Here is an 18,603-nt window from a genome sequence, read left to right on the forward strand (position 1 = left end):
CGTCGATCTGCCTGTTCTGCTCCCCACTTTGTCCCTGGTGAATCCTCTCACCCTCCACATCTCTGGCCTGTACCCCAGGTCTGTATGAATAAATACATCTTTAAAAAAAAATTAAATCCTTAAACATAGCTGAAAATGTAACCTTGGGGGAAATTTTCAAATTAATCCCTGCTAGCTATAGACTACGAATGTTTAATTCCTTACATTTTCACATTGTTTAGCAAAGTGCATATTTCCTATGTGCTGTATCTTTAACCCTTAAATTGCTAACTTTTAAAATAACTCACCTAGTACAAGGGTTAGGAGATACAGGTAGAAATACCTTCACACATGTAATGTGTGAAGTGCTATAACAGAATATGGAAAAGGGCCTGGGGGGTTACTTAACTATAGCTTCAGAAGGAGGTTGGTCATTTAGGCTCTTGGCTTCAAATTTTCATTATCTATTTTATATCCCATGGAGAACCCATATATTTTTTCTATTTTTCATTATAATGACTATTCAGTTGGACTAATACAGAAATATTTGTAATTAACATTTATGTGTTAGAACGGTCTTAATAGTTTATTAAGAACTGTCTTAAAAGTTTATAAAGGAGGAGCTACTAATATTCATGCTTTATGTTTGAGAAAATGAAGGCACAGTGTGATCAAGAAAATCAGTCTTTGTCTGACAGGTGGTAAATAACTTAAGACATATTATCAGATAAATAAATGAAACAACATAGATAATTTTGAAATATGAAAATGCTTGGGTGATAAAAAAATAAAAAAGTATGTTCAGCCTCCTTTTTGTTTGCAGGTTCTGGGAAATGATTTTCACATTCACAGGTCTCAAGCTTCAGGGTTCATTAGGTCGATTTGGTAAAACAGCCACTACTGACATAGAGGGTTACATGGAGCTCCCGGATGGAAAGGTACGTATGCCACTGTCCTACAACAGTAATGGTATGTTTTTAAAGGCCAAACCTATCTGAAAGTGCACTATACACTGTCTGTATTCACAGTAATATATCATTATAAATATGAAGGAATACTTTGACTCTTCATTATCAGTTGTAATATATTTCTGTGAAATTGTCACAATCTACAGGTATATACCATTTTCTGATTTGTTTTACTAAATATTACAGAGTAAGCAATCATTTTCATATTTTAACAGCGACACACATCATTTCTTAATGTTCAAAGATGATCTACCTGGTGAAAGGTTATAAAAACTCTTACACGTTTTTCTTTTTTTAAAGATTTATTTATTCATACAGAACTGGGGTACAGGCCAGAGATGCAGAGGGTGAGAGGATTCACCAGGTTCAGAATCGGGAGCTGAACAGGCAGATAGACGAAGTACACTGCTGAGGGGAGCAGCGGGCGGGTCAGGAGAGGTCTGCCGCGCCTTGTGGATCACCTTTGGGGCAGGTGGGGATCGAACTCATGAGGAAGTGGCTTAATCTTAGTGCAGTGCTTTAACCCGCTGCACCACCAGGAAGGGCCACCTTTTGCTTTTATTAAATATTATTTTTAAAAGACTGAGCCCCTTTACATTGGCAGTTACACCACTGTAACTTTAATATATTTGTTAACATGATTAGTTTACTTCCTCTTTTCCTCTATAATAAGATTTATAAGCATGTTCCTTATAGCGTCAATTTTCTATTAATGTGTATTTGGTTTCTTATTAGGATAAGCCATACAGTGTTATTTGTGATCATCCCAATTGATAAATAAATGTCAGTATAGCAAATATTCTAAGAAATCAAATGTCTAGTCATGTATCAACTGGGACAGTCACAGTTGGCAATGATGATACATAGAAGGAAATAAAATGCCTTGGATGCTGGCTAAACTATAGACTCAAACATACAAGATGATCATAAATCATTACAGCTTCAAGCTCTGAATAGTTTAAAAATTAAAGCTATAATTAAGATTAATATAACTCATTTAAAAACATAAGGCTTATCTTTACATTTTAGTAGATTTTATGTAAAATAGAAAAGAAATAAGTCATTTTAAATGAGACCCACCAAAAGAAATGTTTAGGGTTAGGAATAAATGTGACCTAAAAGAGAGAACTAATTAGAATAAAGCATCCATGCTGGGAAAAAGTAGGAAGTTAGACTGAGAAAACAAGGCTAAATTAATGTACTATAGGTGAGTTGAAAGTTTACTCACAGTTATGGTAGGTAGATAAGCATAGGTAGATTCAAGAGCAGAAAGTAAGGTGATTCCACATGAGTAAGGTGATTTCACATGAGAGGGAGATGGGGCACAATCATAGCGCCCACAGGGCCAGAGTTTCCCAAGGAGAATTTCATGGACTGTTGTTCTGCACAGAAGCTCTATGAAAGTCAGACTTTCATGGTCAGGTATCTATATCTGTGCATCTAGAAATTCCTCATGGTGATCCCCAGTGAAGTTTTGTATTAAAGCTTCCATTGGGTCCTGAAAACGGGGAACTGTTTGACTTTGGTTATGTTAGCTTTTAGTCTTCCGAGGCAGTGTTAGAACAGGCACTTTTGAGCCTGGGTTTTGAACTCTGAGTTCCCTTGATAATTTTGGGCAAGTTACTTAGCTGTTCTGTGCATCAGTTTGTTTTTTTTTTTCTTTGAAAGTTGGGAATAATCATAAGGCTTTCATTGATTCATGTGGTTCCTTTGTATAACTGAGGCAGACTGGGAAAATAAGTGCCCGAAGTGTGTAACTGTGGAGGGTACTTCAATAAATGTACCTGGTTCATATAGCCTTTTAGGATTCAGTAACGTTAAAGTGTCAAGAAGTGTTTGGCACAGAGTCAACATTCAAAACTTGTTGTCTTATGTCATACCTGTTAAGCATCCTAATACCTAAAGCTTTATGGTATGTACTTTGCAATGTGCAAATGATCAACATGAGGTGGTGCCAGAGAATGGTCTTGTTTTGAAGCGGGAGGCTGTAGACTAATGCTGTGGTCTGCTGAGTTCAGTTCTGACCTCCTAATGTAATTCATGTAACATTTGATATTATTGTACTTAAAAATCTTTCAAATAGCTCCTCCCTGCTACTTGAGGCATAAATACATGTATTTATTTTAATGTGTATTTCTTTCTGCATACCTGCCAGGTGCTCTCAGGGTCAGAATGGGGCAATATGCTGGTATGGGAAGCTGGCCTCATCAAAGTGGAGCTCTGTCGAGTTGCAAGGAAATCTTGTCACCATGGTCCCATCAACCAGATAATGCTAGATGAGGGTGAAGTTATCACTGTTGGGTCGGATGGATGGATTAGGGTAAGTTCTCTTAGGTAGTAGCATTCACATATAAGCTTTGCATTTCATCCAGTTGCAGTTTTTATTTTTCATGAACATTACTCACTCCCAGGGCCAATTCATTTTAAACATTTTTATCATTCCTCATTTTAGAACAAAAGCCCACAGGTCCCCTCTTGGCTGGTGTTCTAATCACACCTATTAATTTTCACAAAACAAGAAGAAATGATGTTTGAAAAAATTGCAGCCTTTCTGTCTTAGAAAACATATTCAGAAACTACTGATTGATTTAAGGTATTTTCTTAGATATGGGATTTTGAGACAATAGATACTGCTGACACTATAGATGATACTGGATTGCATGAGATTGAACCCATTAATGAACTTCAAGTAGACAAGAATGTTCAGCTCTTCTCTATGATAAAGATGAATGAAGCTGGAAATAACTTTTGGTTGGCTCAGGTAAGTTGTGGTGTTCTTTCTTTGTTCCTTAGCTACTTGGGTGTAAAATTAAAATAGTATTGTTAGCAGACAGGGTTGGGTTCTGTTTCCTGTCGTGGCAGAAAGCCCATAAGCAGAGACAAGAGTAGAATCTATAGGTACTTTAACTTTTCAGATTGCTAACCATTGAGCTGAGAGAATGGTGGGCATAGCATGCCCAGAGATCTTTCTGTCAATTTATCTCACACTGGCCTTTTCATAGTAAGTTATACAAAGGCAGTCAGAGCAAACAGCCCAACAGAATAGCCCACCACTGTTGATGTTACTGGAATTTGTCATGGTCAGCCCCTAGGACTTAACATCTTCTTGGTTATCATGAACCTGGTATATCTTGGTTATCATGACCCTGGTATATCCTAAGGCACCAGTGTCCAGAACTGCTTTGGGCATTGTAGGGGCAAGATTCTCAGTGTAAGCAAAGTTTTAGTATCAAGAAGACACATCATTAGTCATACAGTGCTTCTGTGCAGATACCTATGTGAGGTATGGCGCCCTTCCTTCAATCTCTAGTGACCTATCAGTGGTATAATTCGTAGTCACAGTAAGTCCATCATACTATTAAAAGTTCTATTGATCCTTCAGTGAAGAGTCTCTGAATTTTAGTATTTAACTGACCTATATTTTATACCCAGAAAATAATTAATGAACACTTCTATATATTCCTGACCAGAGGTATTTTGAGGTTGTTTCATTTGTTATTGTAGTTGTATTCTAAGATATTGGAGTTGCTGTGTTAACTTTCATTTGTACTTTAAAAAACCTTCAAGCTTTGGTAGTGTTGTCTGTCCTTACTTTAAATCATAGGAAGTCAATTCTTTTCATCTGAAATTCAAAATAAGGCAAAATGTTATTAGATATTTAATTTTTTAGGATGCCAATGGAGCCATGTGGAAGCTTGACCTTAGTTTTTCAAATATTGTAAGTTGCTTATTTTTCTTATTTCCCCCCTAATTTTCACAATAAGCATCTTCATTGTTCTTCTGGAAAAGAGATTTTTCTCTCAACTTTTTCACTTCCTATCAAAACTTGCTGTCCTGTCTGACTTCTGAGAATTCTAAAAGTTACGATTAAACATAAAAATGGTTTTTCTCATAGTAAAATATACCAGGAAAGTAGTTGTCGCCTAACATTACACAATGCTCTATAGTCTCCGTAAGCACGTGGCATTTTCATTCACATTGTATCATGTGATTCTACAGCTCCCCTGTTCACTAGCTATACAGTTACCCTCATCTCATTTTACTGGTGAAGAAATGGAACTTGGCATTTGAGGAGACTTGTATAAGATCAGTCCTCAAGTACAGCCAGCATTCGGTTTCTAGTTCCAAAGTCCAGTACATTTTAAAAAGTTATAATAGTTTACTTTTTACATCATTTTGTCTTTTTCCATCTCAGTTGTAATCCCAGTGGACTTCCCACCACTAATTCACCCATTTTTAAAGATTTATTTTATTTACTATGCATACAAGAGTGGGGGTACAGGTCAGATGTGTTGGGGGTGGTGGTGAGAGGACTCACCAGAGACAGAGTGGGGAGCAGAACAGGCAGATCGATGAAGTACACTGCTGAGGGGAGCAGCAAGTGAGACAGGAGAGGCCTACCATGCCATGTGGGTCACCTTCCTGGTGGGGAATTGAACTCATACAGTGGTTGCAGATTGCTTCACAGGGCTGAATCTTAACCCCTTTTACCACCACGAAGGCCCCCGCAGCACTTTTTCTAAACAATTATCCTTTTTCTTCTACTCAGAAAAAATCATACCTGTCTTATAGGATTCTACTTACATTTCTTTAAACTTGACCTTAATTTTATGTCTACCTGTATTTGCACTCTAAGACTCACTGTCCTTTCACCCTCAGACTCAAGATCCAGAGTGTCTCTTCTCCTTCCATTCTGGAGCCATAGAAGCCTTGGCTGTCTCTCCTCTCACTTACCTCATGGCCACCACCGCCTTGGACTGTGAGTGGGAACTCTTAGAAATAAAGCTGGCTTTTTGTTTGGTTTTCATTACAATGTAAAAATTGTGTTTGATTAAAAGCATTTGAGACTTTTCCCAAGAGTGATGCCTCTTGATCCAAGTGAAGTGAGTTTTTGCAGAGGGGAGGAACCCAATATACAGCAGCCATGGTTAGGGTGAGCGATTAAAATTTGGACACAAGTAGTAAGTTACTCATGAAAATACTCTTATTGATGTGACACACAATCCTACTTTTCCTTTTCTTTCTATCTTCTCGATTTCTGGCTAATTGTCGTGGACTGCGCAAGGTGAAATTGATCCATCAGCGAATCAACTGTTGCCTTATTTATATTTACAAATTACTTGATTGTGATGTACATGGATATTTTGGGTGAAAAGGCTTTTGGATTAGCTGTCATTTTAGTGATATAAAATTTCTTGTTTTGCTCAACATGTAAAGTTTGCAAAGCTTATTTCAAAAGATTATGTAATTTTTTAAATTGTTTTTCTCTAGGCTCTGTTCGAATCTATGATTTTGCTAGCAAAACTCCTTTAACACAGATGAAATTCAAACAAGGAGGTACTGCCCTTGCTTGGGTACCCCCAATGGTAAGTTTATTATTGAACTTTTACTGAACCTATTCATATATGATATATCAATGCTGTTTTTGAAGCATACATATTTTCTAACTCTTTTAAAGAGGAATAAATTAAGTTTATCCACTCAGACAGTGATAGAAATAATATTGTGACTCTTGGCCACTGCTAATTCATTTCTGAAAGTCTATTTTTTTGTAGATTATTAACCTACTACATGTAGGTTAATAAGTTTCATGGCATAATGTAATGTCCCAAAAGAACTTTATATCTTTTCTCTTTCTGATTTTGATTTTATTTATATTTGCAGCATATCTACAATGTGCTGGACCTTGTTCTACTTTCTGGGAATACAGTAATGAGTAAATAGACAAATACTTGCCCCCATGTACCATACACAGTAGGAGGCATAGATGGAATATGAGTAAAAGAAATATGTGATAGAAAATATGAGCTATGGGAAAAATTAGGTAGGTAGATGTTCTAGTTACCTATTATATAATAAACTTCCCCCCAAATTTAATGACCTGTATATCAATAATCAGTTTTATTTTGCTCATACTCAGTGCATCAGGTTATTGAACAGGTCACAGCAGAGGTAGATCACTTTTGCTTCACAGTGTCCGGAGTCTCAGCTGGGATGCTTAAATGGTTGGGGCTTGGAATCATCTAAAGTTTTCTTTAGATTGGCACTTGGTGGAGGGCTCAGCTAAGTTGGCATGTCACTCGGAGCCAGGAGCACTCACTCATAGCCTCTCCATGTGGCTAGAGCTTTACCAGAGCATGGCAACCTCAGGCTATCGCACTTGCCTTATATGCCAGAGGCCTCTGAGATCTAGTGTTGCAACAAGCAAGGCTGAAACTAACCTTTTCTGATCTAGCCTCAGAAGTCACATGTCATTTCTACCATATTCAGTGGGGGGAAGCAGCCATCTCCCTCACTCAGATTCAGGGGGAGGACTAAAACCCCATCTCTCCATGGGAGGCATGTCAAAGAATTGCAGCCATGTTTTTAACATGTCAGGGGGGTGCTTGGGGAATGTGTTTTCCTTATTGTTTAGAGAAGTCAAGTTAAGTGTTTTAGGCCCCAGACAGATGTGGAGATGATTGGAATAGTGGGAAATTCATGATGGGGTTAAGACTAGAAGGGCTCAGACCAAGAAAAAGAGCCAGAACAGTGATGAGCCTAAATAAGTAGAAAGCACAGTATTTGGATTACCAAACCTGGTTCTCTCCTAATCTATTTACACTGTTTTCTGCGGTCCTTAAATACAACCCATGCAGTTGAACCATTTGTACACAAACTTGTTTGTTGTTAGTCTTACATTTAAATAATTATAAGGATATTATGCTATACTTCAAGTGCTTCTTTACAACCCTGTCTTTCTGAAAACTCCATCAGTCTTTATAACCCATCTCAGGCCAAACACCATCTCTGCATCATGCTCCGCAAGCCTGGCTTTAATCAGAACTGGTACTTCTTCCTCTGATAGTTAAAGGATCTTATATATACCTCTTACAGCACTTACCACCATCTACTAAATTTTGCTTTGTTGTCTGTCTTTCCCACCCTACTGTTCTATATGGCAAAAACCAGCCCTATTCTTTGCACCTCTAGTGTCTCTGTAGTGGTATCCAGACACTTGGTAAATGCTTGAATAATTAATGTTTAACTTGTGTTGAATGGACTATACACTTTTCTTGTTTCCAGGATTCTCATAACCTGGCCTCAGGACTGATCCATCTCTTCCAACAACACTAGGATTCTTGTCTTTCTGAATGTGTATATGACAGCAATACATTTAGACACTGCTAGATTTATATCCTCCCAGAATTCTCCTCCAAGCTGAACATTATATGTCATCTCCATTTTGAGATCTTCAGGAGACCTGACATTCAACATGCCAAAGACTAAGTTTATGATCTTCTCAACTTCCAGCCGCCCCACCTTCCAGAACATCAGCCACAACAAGCCACACACTCACCTGGCTCCTTTCCAATGTTCCTTGTCTCAGTAGATGTCTGCCATCTTTGACACCTTCTTTTTCATCGCCCAGATTCAGTCATCACCAAATAGGGCTGTTACACCTCTTTAAAATATTCCTCGTCCCTTATCTCTACTACATCACCCCAGGTCACATGACCACATCCACTCTCCTGTGCCACAGCAGTCTTCTCTTAAGGTCATGCAAAAGGTCTCCCTGCATCCTATCCAGGAAATCTCAGTTCTGTTTCCAACCTGCAGCTAGGATGACTTTTCTGAAATGGAAAATATGTCTCCCCTCTCCTGCCCCTCCAAGTCCTAATTAAAATCTTTTTATTTCCCGTTGCTCTTGGGATAAAGATTATCCTGAGTAATGAGAGCCATGTGGGCATCTGGTGCCCAAATTATCCCCCTTCCTAGCCTCACTCAGTCTACTCAAACTACAACTTTTCCGGAGTTAGTTTTCCCTGCCTCCTGATCTTTGCACCACACATCTTCAGCCAGGAGTGCTTTTCCTACCTTCCCTTCCTGCATCTGCTTGATTCCTGTGTTTCCTTTTGCTTTCAGCTCCCCTGTATCTTCCTTAAGGAAGCCCAGTCCAGTCAGCTTTCTTGGTGTGATGTGCTCTCGCTGAATGTTTCTTATCACCTCTGCTTTAAGCTCATAATTCCACTCTCATTTGTGAGATGTCTGTCTTCTCCACCAGACCATAAATTCTGTGAAGCCAGCAACTGAAACCCTTTATGCTGATAATAGGTGTTTGAGTTATTTGAATGGTCCCTTTTGTCCCCCATCTGGCCAGCAATCAGGAGCTATCTTAAACTAGATGGAGGTTACTTGAAGGTGGTGTAAGAAGTTACTGGTAAGCAATCAACACTAACTATATTTTAGACTTAAGTAATTGATTTTAATCAATGTTCTTAACCAATTTCCACTCCTTTGATCTTCATTTTTGTCCAAGGTAAGCTTCAGTGGAGGACAAATCATTGTTGGATTTGAAGATGGGGTTGTTCGCATTCTTGAACTTTATGATCCAAAAGGACTCACACTTTTTGCAGGACGAAAGAAGATTTCAGATGCAGAAATTAGTTTGAAAAAAGTTTTCAAACCCCATACTGCTCATGTTACTTCTTTAGCTTATGAACGTGATGGAGAAATTCTAGCCACAGGTGTAAGTAGGTTTTCTCTTGTTTCCTATTGAACTTCTCTTGTTAACCTTACTTGCTGCCGTATTTGCTGGTATTTATTTGTGAAAAATATGTTCATAATTTTTTATTCATATTTTTTCAATGTAGTCTGTACATGACATTTAAAAATATTCTTACAAATTGATTTCTAATGCTTATTTGAAATGTATAGAAGATTTCAATTGGAAATCATGTTAGATATCTTATATATACATATGTTCTTTAATAGAATTGTCAAAAAAGAATAATGTAAATTCTTTGTGCATTAATAGGTGAGCATATGTTTTGTGGATTGTGTGTGTGTGTGTGTGTGTGTGTGTGTGTGTATGTGTGTATGAACTTTCTGTGCAGGTATACAGCTCTTTTCAGAACCATATACTACAATGGATATTTGTCAACTGTTCTCATGGGGAAAGTGAAGCAAATTTTTGGAAGAATTTTCCCAGGATAATATGCAACATTTGGAACTATAGATATAATATAGAGGAATTACTGTAATTATTAAATGCTTCTTTGACAAATAAGGAATAGATTTCATAATATACAGTTGGCAGTTGTTTCTCTTTTTCTTAGAGTAAAGATCAAACAGTATTCTTCTTTGAAGTGGAAAAGGATTATAGGCCAATCGGTTATATTACTACTCCTGGACCTGTTTGCCAGTTAATGTGGTCTCCCCTCTCTCATGTGAGTAAATATTTTAATTATCATTTGTCTTTGTGCTTAATCACAATTACCATGTAATGAGGTAGGCAGAGAATAGAATGTGGACTGATCAGCCCCACTCTCAGGTCCTGCAGGGGCCGGTGCTCAGCATGGCTGGTCAGTTACACTCAGGATGCTCACATTCTCCTACCTCCTCTCAAATTAATCGGCTATAGTCTCCTTTGAAAACACCCGGTTTGCATCAACAATGGTGACTTTAGTCAGATAACACATGTCAGAATGTGTTGACTTGGGTCTGTCACTTCTGACATTCAGAGGTTCAGTTCTAGGGTCTGAGGTCTCCAGGCTGTGACATTCTACCTCCATTTTCTTTGATTATTCCATTGCCTCTTTCCCAACAACACTTAGTGGTTCAGTATTGGCTACTCATGTCCTATAATGTCTCTGATATCTCCTAAGTTTGAACATAAGGTCCTTAGGTCAGTTGAATGTTAAACCAGGTGATGGACTAAGTTCCAGGATGATACGAGGGCTGCACAGCACTGCTGTCAGAATCACTGGTGGTAACATTCAAAATCTCCTATAAGCTCCTCTAAAGAAAAGGACTATACACCTGTAGAATTAGCAAGTATTTATGATTTTCATCTTTGCCAGACACCAGTAATAAAGACAGTAAATGATATGAAAGTCTCTTCTGAAGGAGAAAAATACACATTTGAGAAGTTAAATAACAATGCAGAAGGGCACAGGGCTTCACAAGGCAATTGGTGACTAACGTATCTTAGTGTAGGCAATATGTGCTGTGAATACAGATCAGGGAAATAGCAAGAAAGGGAGAAGTTAGCATAAGTCTTTATTTTGTATTACTGTACCTTAATCTTGAGGAGCTGGTGGGATATGTGGGCAGAGCCAAGATGGGCACAAGCTGTTTAGGCAAAGAGAATGAGCTACAAAGAAAGCCCTGTGCTAGAGAGTGAATGTCTGGAGAAAAATAATAACATTACATGAATCCTGCAACTATTTTCCTAGTCACAGGCTTAGAAAAGAAACCAGTATTTTTCTAGCATTGAGGAATGGTGGGTGGGAAGGGGCATCTCAAGGAAGGTTTTTGTGGTGATGGGATAATTCTATATCTTGACTGCTATAGTAGTTAAGCAAATCTACACATGCAATAAGAAAACAGAGCTACACACACTTGTCTTTTAATGTCAGTTTCCCTGGTTTGATATCGTTCTCTAAGAGATAACCTTCGAGAAACTGGATGAAGGGTACATCTCATCTTTCTGCTATATCTTTTACAACTTCCTGTGATTCAATTATTTCAAAAGAAGTTGTCTAAAAAAGGTAGGCAAAAGACACCAAAAACCTTTGAATTAACTCAAAAGTCATTTCGTGTAGTGCTGCTGATTGGCACTTATTTCTAATATTTGTGAATTCTAGTGTCAAAGTAAATGATCTCCACTTCACGATATATATGTACTAGTCATCAGATTGTAAATCTTGAAGTTACAGTTTTAGATATCAGTTATACTTCAATTAAGATAGGGAAAAAGGGCACTCACTATGTAACTGACATGTGGCATTCTCCAGTTGTCCAAATGCAGCAGCTAGTCAATGGACTGATTTCCTCACTTCCTTTTTGAAATCCCATTTTCCTTTGACTTTTCGGACAGTATGCTCACTTCTATCTTGTCATTCCTTCTCAATCTCTTTCACCTAGCATTTAAGTATTTGGTTAACTGCTGTGTTCCAACCTCTATCCTCACTTTGTTCTCTTGACACAGGTGACACCATTCAAGCCTGCAACTTCCTCATAAGTTCAAATGTACCTAGAAATATCTAGAAAAATGTCATTTGCAATGACATTTCTTCTTAAAAAAAATACTCAAACCCTCTCCTAACTCATGATGTAATTGTCTCCTACTTATCCTTCACCTTGCAGCTTCACCTGCAACATTTTGGGAAGCTTTTGCTATACTTGTTGCAGTTTAACTCATTTTAAAATGGCTAATTTACTTGCCAATTATATTTTCTCTGGTTTATAACCTTTTGGGGTCATGCTCTGAAATATTTGCCTACATGTAAGTGACCTTTAATGTTTCCCTTTCAGCCTGAAAGCACTTTACTGATTATATGTGAGAATGGGCATGTTCTTGAAGCTCCATATCCAACCATAAAGGAGGATGGGGAAGATCGTGATGTGATCTCCTATGAAATCAAAGACATGTCCATAAAATATTTCCATTTCTCAAGTGTCAAATCTAAGATCCTGGTATGAGATATCCAACATAATCTTCTAATTTTTTTCTTCAAATATAAAGCATTCTGTCCTAAATATAGGGGAAATACATAGACCCTGACTTTAAGGAAGTTTTAATCTAGTAGAAAGTAGCTAAGTATATTCGAAGGCGACAAATACTGGCAGCAGAACTTCCTGAGTGAAGTGAGATCTGCAAATAGTTTTTGGTGTTTCAGAACTGGTGAACCAGAGGAATGCAAATTGTGGAGGGGACATACTTAGAAGAGTAGGACTAGCCAAGATGTTTCAATTTAATTCCTAAAATATTTGCAACCATAGTGAGTTTTTAAGGAGAGGAGTGATATAATGAGATCATACAAATTGGGGAGATAATTCTGGTGTGTAAACAATACGAGTGAGGTAATAGATGGGCGGTAGGAATCCCGTGTTGGGGCGCTTGCAGTAGTCAGGTTGATAGAGGTGAGTATTGCCAAAGGTAGAAACATAGAAACCACTTTCCTCAGGGACTATCTCAGTCACAGGCTGAATGCAATAGGCTCAGAGAAATTTTCTCTAGTAGAGAGAAAAAAAGAAACAAAATATTTTTTTTTTAATCAAGGCTGATGGGAATAATGCAGAAATGAAGTCATTCCACTGATTGGAAAAGCTTGATGATAAAAATATATCCCTCAGCTATATGACATTAGAACTATGAGTTTTTCTAGGTTTCCATCTTTTTTCTACTTTCTTAATCATCCCCAAGTGTATGAATGAAGGAATCACAGTATATAACTTTATAGCTTTCAAAATCTTTTAATCTCTTCTTGCAAAAGAGATATATAGAAATTGAGAAGAGAAAGAAACTAAAGGTGTTGAAAGAAAAGGCAAGAGAAGAAAGAAGAAAACTAGCAGCCGAGACTGGAGAAGATGAAGAGGAGGAGGAGGAGGAAGAGGAAGAGGAACCATTGCCTGAGATCTTTGTTCCATCAACCCCTTGTCACATCCTTTGTGGATTCTATTCTGAACCAGGGCAGTTCTGGGTTTCTCTGGTAAGTAATAATGCAATATTTTTTATTTCAGCACTCATCCAATATATTTACAGTCATTTTCTTAGCACCATCTTTTCTTATCATTATGGTAAGACTTCATTTATTAGCTGCTATGGAAGGATGAATGCATGTGAGTTGAGTGACAGTTGGTTTTGTATCATTTAAGCAGCTTTTATAAGATAAACTCCAGCCATTTGCAACAACATGAATGGAGCTGGGAGGGATTATGCTAGTGAAATAAGTCAGGAGAAAAGTCATCAGATGGTTTCACTTACATGTGAAATATAGGGAACCCAAACAAAGTTTCAGGAAAAAAAAAAAGACAAAACTTGTAAGCTGATCATAGACCTGAGGTTTATAGCAGGAGAAGGCGAGAGGAAGGAATCAAAATAGGGGAGGAAATAGAACAATAAACTGTGGTGATGGATCATAGATGCTGTGGTAGTGACCACTCCGGAGGACATCAAATACTCTCCAAAAATTAAAGATGTTTAAGAAAAGAAATAAAACATTAATGCCATTACAAAATAGCTTTTAGATGTCTGTCTAAATAACATTTATATGTATATTTGTCCGCTATCCATCATGATCTTACATGTTCTGGGAGTTAAAGGGGAGAAGAATTAAAGGTAGAAAGGCAAGTGGAATTTTCAGCTGATCTCTTGTTTCTAAATTTCAAAACTCACAAGTGTGACCTTTGAGTAATAAGTGTGAGCACTTATAACAAGTGTGATAACAAGTGTGAGCACTTGTTATCCACAACTCTGCCATGTGACAGAAGTCTAAAAAGATCATCATTTTATTACTTGTGTATCATAACATCTGACCATGGGATAACAGCCCAGGTCTACAAAGAACTCATGCAGCTCAATAGAAAGGAAACAACTCAGCAAAAAGTGGTTAGAAGAGGTAAATAGTCACTTCACCAAAGAGGATAATCAGTTGGCCAACAGGCATATATGAGGGTGTTAAACACCACTTACCATGGGGAATGCAAGTCAAAACCACAGTGAGAAATGATCTCAGACTTGAGAGTTGCTCATGTCAAAAGCACCAGAGCCAAATGGTGGTGTAGATGGGAAACAAAGGAACGCTTGTAGACTAATGGGAGTTTGGGCATATTCAAGATAATCTACCACATGATCCTGCAAAAAAAACACTAAGTTGAACATAGAGGGAGGGGACCCAGCGGTTTCTGGTGGAGGATTATAGGTGCTTTGGTGGTGGGTGTGATGTGGTCACATACTAAAGAGATGTAAACCTGTTCCCTCAAATCACATATAGTGAAGTAAACCAATCTTACCTCAAAAAAGGGAGACAAGCCCCCCAAAATACTGCCACCTTGAACAAAGTGGGTACTTTTCTAATCAGGAAAAAGAGAAAAATGAATAACTGGAGAGAAATACTAGAGACTGTCACAATGATGTGACAATTACATACTCCAATTTTATATTTTGTATTTTTATTATAAAATATTTTGTCTCTGGCAAAGTAAGATTTCCTTCATTATAAATTTGTTGCAAATGTCAGCTTCTTTCACCAAAAATATCTGATGTGGAAATACGTATGAATAACTTCATTACCTCATAACTCACCCCAGGTCTTTGGTTAGGACATGCGATAGCCTAAGACTAGCCTAGCTATAATAAATGATAACATTTCACTGAAACACTCTTCAAAATTTTCTATTAATATTTCTTTGATAACATCTGCTAAGGAGAGGAGCAGCAGGAAAGATGGAAAGTAGTAATGGAAGCAACGTACACTGCATTTGTTCATGCCTGTACACTTTGTTTTTGTGTTTTCCAAAAGCAAGCCAAGACCCAGCTCCTCCTTTTTTGAAGTTCGGTTGTACTATTCAGAATAATACTTAACGTGGATTCAAGTGGGTAGTCACAGATAATTTCCTCTTAATGACTTGTAAGTGGGGACAAGTCATTGTAAGGTTTTATTATGTAATTGTATAGTTACATATCAATGGAAATGCTCTCTGTAATCATAGAAATCATGACTATTTAAACCATTTTTTAAAAATGGGAAATAATAATAAATTTGTTGCAAATGTCAGTTTCTTTCACCAAAAATAATTGATGTGGAAATATATGTGAATAACTTCACTAACTTGTAACTCATCCCAGGTCTTTGGTCAGGACACACCATTGCCTAAGACTGTAGCCGCAAGGAATGATGGTCATATGTGTCTTATATTAAAGTACCACCTTCTGTATTGTTTCTTTCCAGGGTGGCTATGATGCTGGATTTCTGTACCACTGTGCCTTCCTCCCACGTAACACAGACATTGACATCAAAGAACAGAAAGATGAGGCTATTGATTTCCGTTTTCTTGAGAACACAGAGGATAACCCTATCCAAACTATCACTTTCAGGTAAATAGAATTTCCAGAAACCTTAAAAAAATTATATCCCATGGTCTGGTTTTTGTCCACTGTGACTATTGTCACTTTTGTCTAAGTGGAGAGTATTCAAACAGTTAATCAAACGTATAAATGTAATCACAGCAAAACTTGAAAATGTATTTCACTCCCTTCTCAACTATTTCTGTATGGAATTGTGTGAACTTATTTTGTTGGCTGGGGGTGCTACCGCGTGTTCTGACAATGAGAGTTTAGAGTTGCAATAGCTGAAGAAAACTCAAATGGAATCATTAGTTCTTTAATATTTTTTTTTAAATAACTGAGAAGTGAATGTCAGTCGTTCTTTTGAAGATGGGCTATAGCAGCTCAAATTCTGACTTGATTTCTTTCCCGTCTAGCCCCTTTTTCATTTTCTAGGGCTGCCTGGCTTGCTAGGGCCTCGACATGTGAATGGGGTTGAGGGCTAGGGGCCCAGTCTTCTTCATCAAAGCTATGTTATTAAAATTTAGACATTTGCCTATTTAAAATTGAATGAATTCTCATAAATATGAAGAAAAATTTTCGATTTTTTTTTTTCCTAGTTTTGAACGGATGATGATGTTTTGTGGACTGCGAAATGGAGCAATTCGCATCTATATCTTGAAAGACCGTGACCCATCACTGGCCTCTTTGCAAGATTACTGGCACTTCAGTATTCATGACAATGACTACGGCTGTATCACAGCCATCTCTACTAGCTTTGATGACCGCTTCTTGGTGACGGCTGGAGCAGATAGTAACATCTTTGTTTTCAACATTTTTTCTGAAATTGAATTAAGGGAACTCCTCAAAGCCAGAGTTCCTGCTCCTAGGGTATGTAACAACGAGAGTTTTACTTTAAAATAATCATGTCGAAATTGCTTATATATTTTTTAAAAATAGGAAACTATTTAAAAGATACTTTTACCTTATAGTCTTATCTTTTCTACCAGTATTATTTTGACTTTCTGGGGCCTCTATTATCAAAGCTATGGTACTGAATTCCCATTATTATTAATGGCATAGAATTCCCCAAATTAAAGACTCTGTCAAATTTTCTGTATAGCTTTCTTAATCAGTTTGTCTTTATAATGCACACACTTTTGCCAGATATAGATTTTGCTTTTCATTTATCCATTTATATATGTATAAAATCGTAATGTATGCTTTTGAAAGGAATTGTAAAAAGAGTATTAGTATATGGGAAGTGTGGTTAGTTATTCAAATATTTAGTAATTCTCTTCATAGGCAGATAATTGGTTTTATAATGAAAGACTCAGGGTTCAGGTTTCCAAATTATCTTCTTCTGCCTATCACAGGAATTTTCTCTATCATTGTGATAGGTAAATAAAATAAAATTAAAATATCACTGAATTTTCTCCTATCAAAGTGGGCCTTTTGGACACGATCACTAATAACCATTATAGTTGTATACCTAGAGAATAAGAAACTGTTTCAGAAAGATCATAATTAACATTCCTGTGAAGACCCTGTCTTCCCATTTAACATCTAAACAACTTCAAGATAACATACAGAGGAGGCAGGGATGACAGGAACAGGAAAATTTTCATCTCCTTTAACAACAGCAAAATTTGGAGAATCAGTTTCTCCAAATTTGCTGTCTGGAGAGGCCTAGGAAGGGTATTACAGAAGGAAAAGTGTATGTAAAAAAAAAAAAAAGAAATATTTATCTTCTACCTGGGCCAATTCAATCCGTGGAAACCTACACTGGATACAAAAATTTCATTCCACTTACATATAAAAGTATAATGGTACTTTCTATAAATATTCCACTTTTATCACTTCAGTATTTCTGAAGTCAGAGGGGGCAGATTCAACTGTTAAGAAGGAAACACAGAAAAAATTTAAAAGGTAAAACAAACTAAGCTCTGCATAGGTGGGAGGTTTTAACCTTACTCTGCTTCAGAATCAGTGTCCGGCCATTGCAGGTCCAGATGCCTGAAGTCTACCTGAGAGCAATTAAATTAGGCTCTCTGAAGGCTAGGCCCCCTAGCCCCAGGATTCTATAAACTATCTCCCCTCAGCCCCTATGCCTTTTTTTTTTTTAAGATTTATTTATGCATACAGAACAGGGATACAGCCAGAGGTGCAGGGGCAGTGAGAGGCTTCACCAGAGATAGAGTGGGGAGCAGAACAGGCATAGACGAAGTACACTGCTGAGGGGAGAAGCGGGCGGTCAGGAGAGGTCTGCCAAGCCATGTGGATCAACCCGGGGTGAACAGGGATTGAACTCATTTGCTGAAGTGGCTTTAGCTTCTTAGTGCTGCACCACCAGGGAGAGCCCAGCCCCTATGCTTTTAATGTGCTGTCAGGATTGAGAGCAATTGGCATTCATTTTGAAACTGTTGAAAGCACCTTTGTTTAACTAGAACTAAAGGTAAATACTGAGGGCAGGAGATACTTGTTTGAGGAGTATATAAAATTCTGGAAGTCTTTGATATTGGAGAACCGACTGACTTAACCCTGGACAATCAATAAAACTCAAAGTCATATCCTAAATGGTGAAAAGTGACTAACATGATATCTGCCTTTTAATTTGGTCTTGCTTTATGGCTTGACTTTTACTCAAGTCATAAACCTTATCTTCCTTAAAAATATGTAGGGCCCTCCACCGGGCCCTCCCTGGTGGCGCAGCAGGTTAAAGCACAGCACTGAGAAGCTTAAGCTACTTCCGCATGAGTTGGATTCCCGCCTGCCCTGGAGGAGATCCACATGGTGTGGCAGACCTCTCCTGACCGCCCGCTGCTCCCCTCAGCAGTGTACTTC

General features: G+C 37.7%; 1 protein-coding gene across 1 annotated transcript in view; it reads left to right on the top strand.

Moving 5' to 3' along the window:
* Positions 1 to 18,603, top strand: part of CFAP44 (cilia and flagella associated protein 44) — a 63,122-nt gene that overhangs the window by 15,624 nt on the left and 28,895 nt on the right. Inside the window, exons 7-18 of the mRNA XM_004675455.2 lie at positions 803 to 917; positions 3,103 to 3,267; positions 3,553 to 3,708; positions 4,618 to 4,665; positions 5,607 to 5,706; positions 6,219 to 6,313; positions 9,247 to 9,456; positions 10,046 to 10,156; positions 12,246 to 12,407; positions 13,208 to 13,423; positions 15,665 to 15,810; positions 16,380 to 16,650. Coding sequence (XP_004675512.1) covers positions 803 to 917; positions 3,103 to 3,267; positions 3,553 to 3,708; positions 4,618 to 4,665; positions 5,607 to 5,706; positions 6,219 to 6,313; positions 9,247 to 9,456; positions 10,046 to 10,156; positions 12,246 to 12,407; positions 13,208 to 13,423; positions 15,665 to 15,810; positions 16,380 to 16,650 — 1,795 coding nt within the window. The remainder of the gene's footprint in view (positions 1 to 802; positions 918 to 3,102; positions 3,268 to 3,552; positions 3,709 to 4,617; positions 4,666 to 5,606; positions 5,707 to 6,218; positions 6,314 to 9,246; positions 9,457 to 10,045; positions 10,157 to 12,245; positions 12,408 to 13,207; positions 13,424 to 15,664; positions 15,811 to 16,379; positions 16,651 to 18,603) is intronic.

Source organism: Condylura cristata, unplaced genomic scaffold (assembly GCF_000260355.1).
Source record: "Condylura cristata isolate star-nosed mole 26May11 unplaced genomic scaffold, ConCri1.0 scaffold00003, whole genome shotgun sequence".
Taxonomy (NCBI): Eukaryota; Metazoa; Chordata; class Mammalia; order Eulipotyphla; family Talpidae; genus Condylura; species Condylura cristata.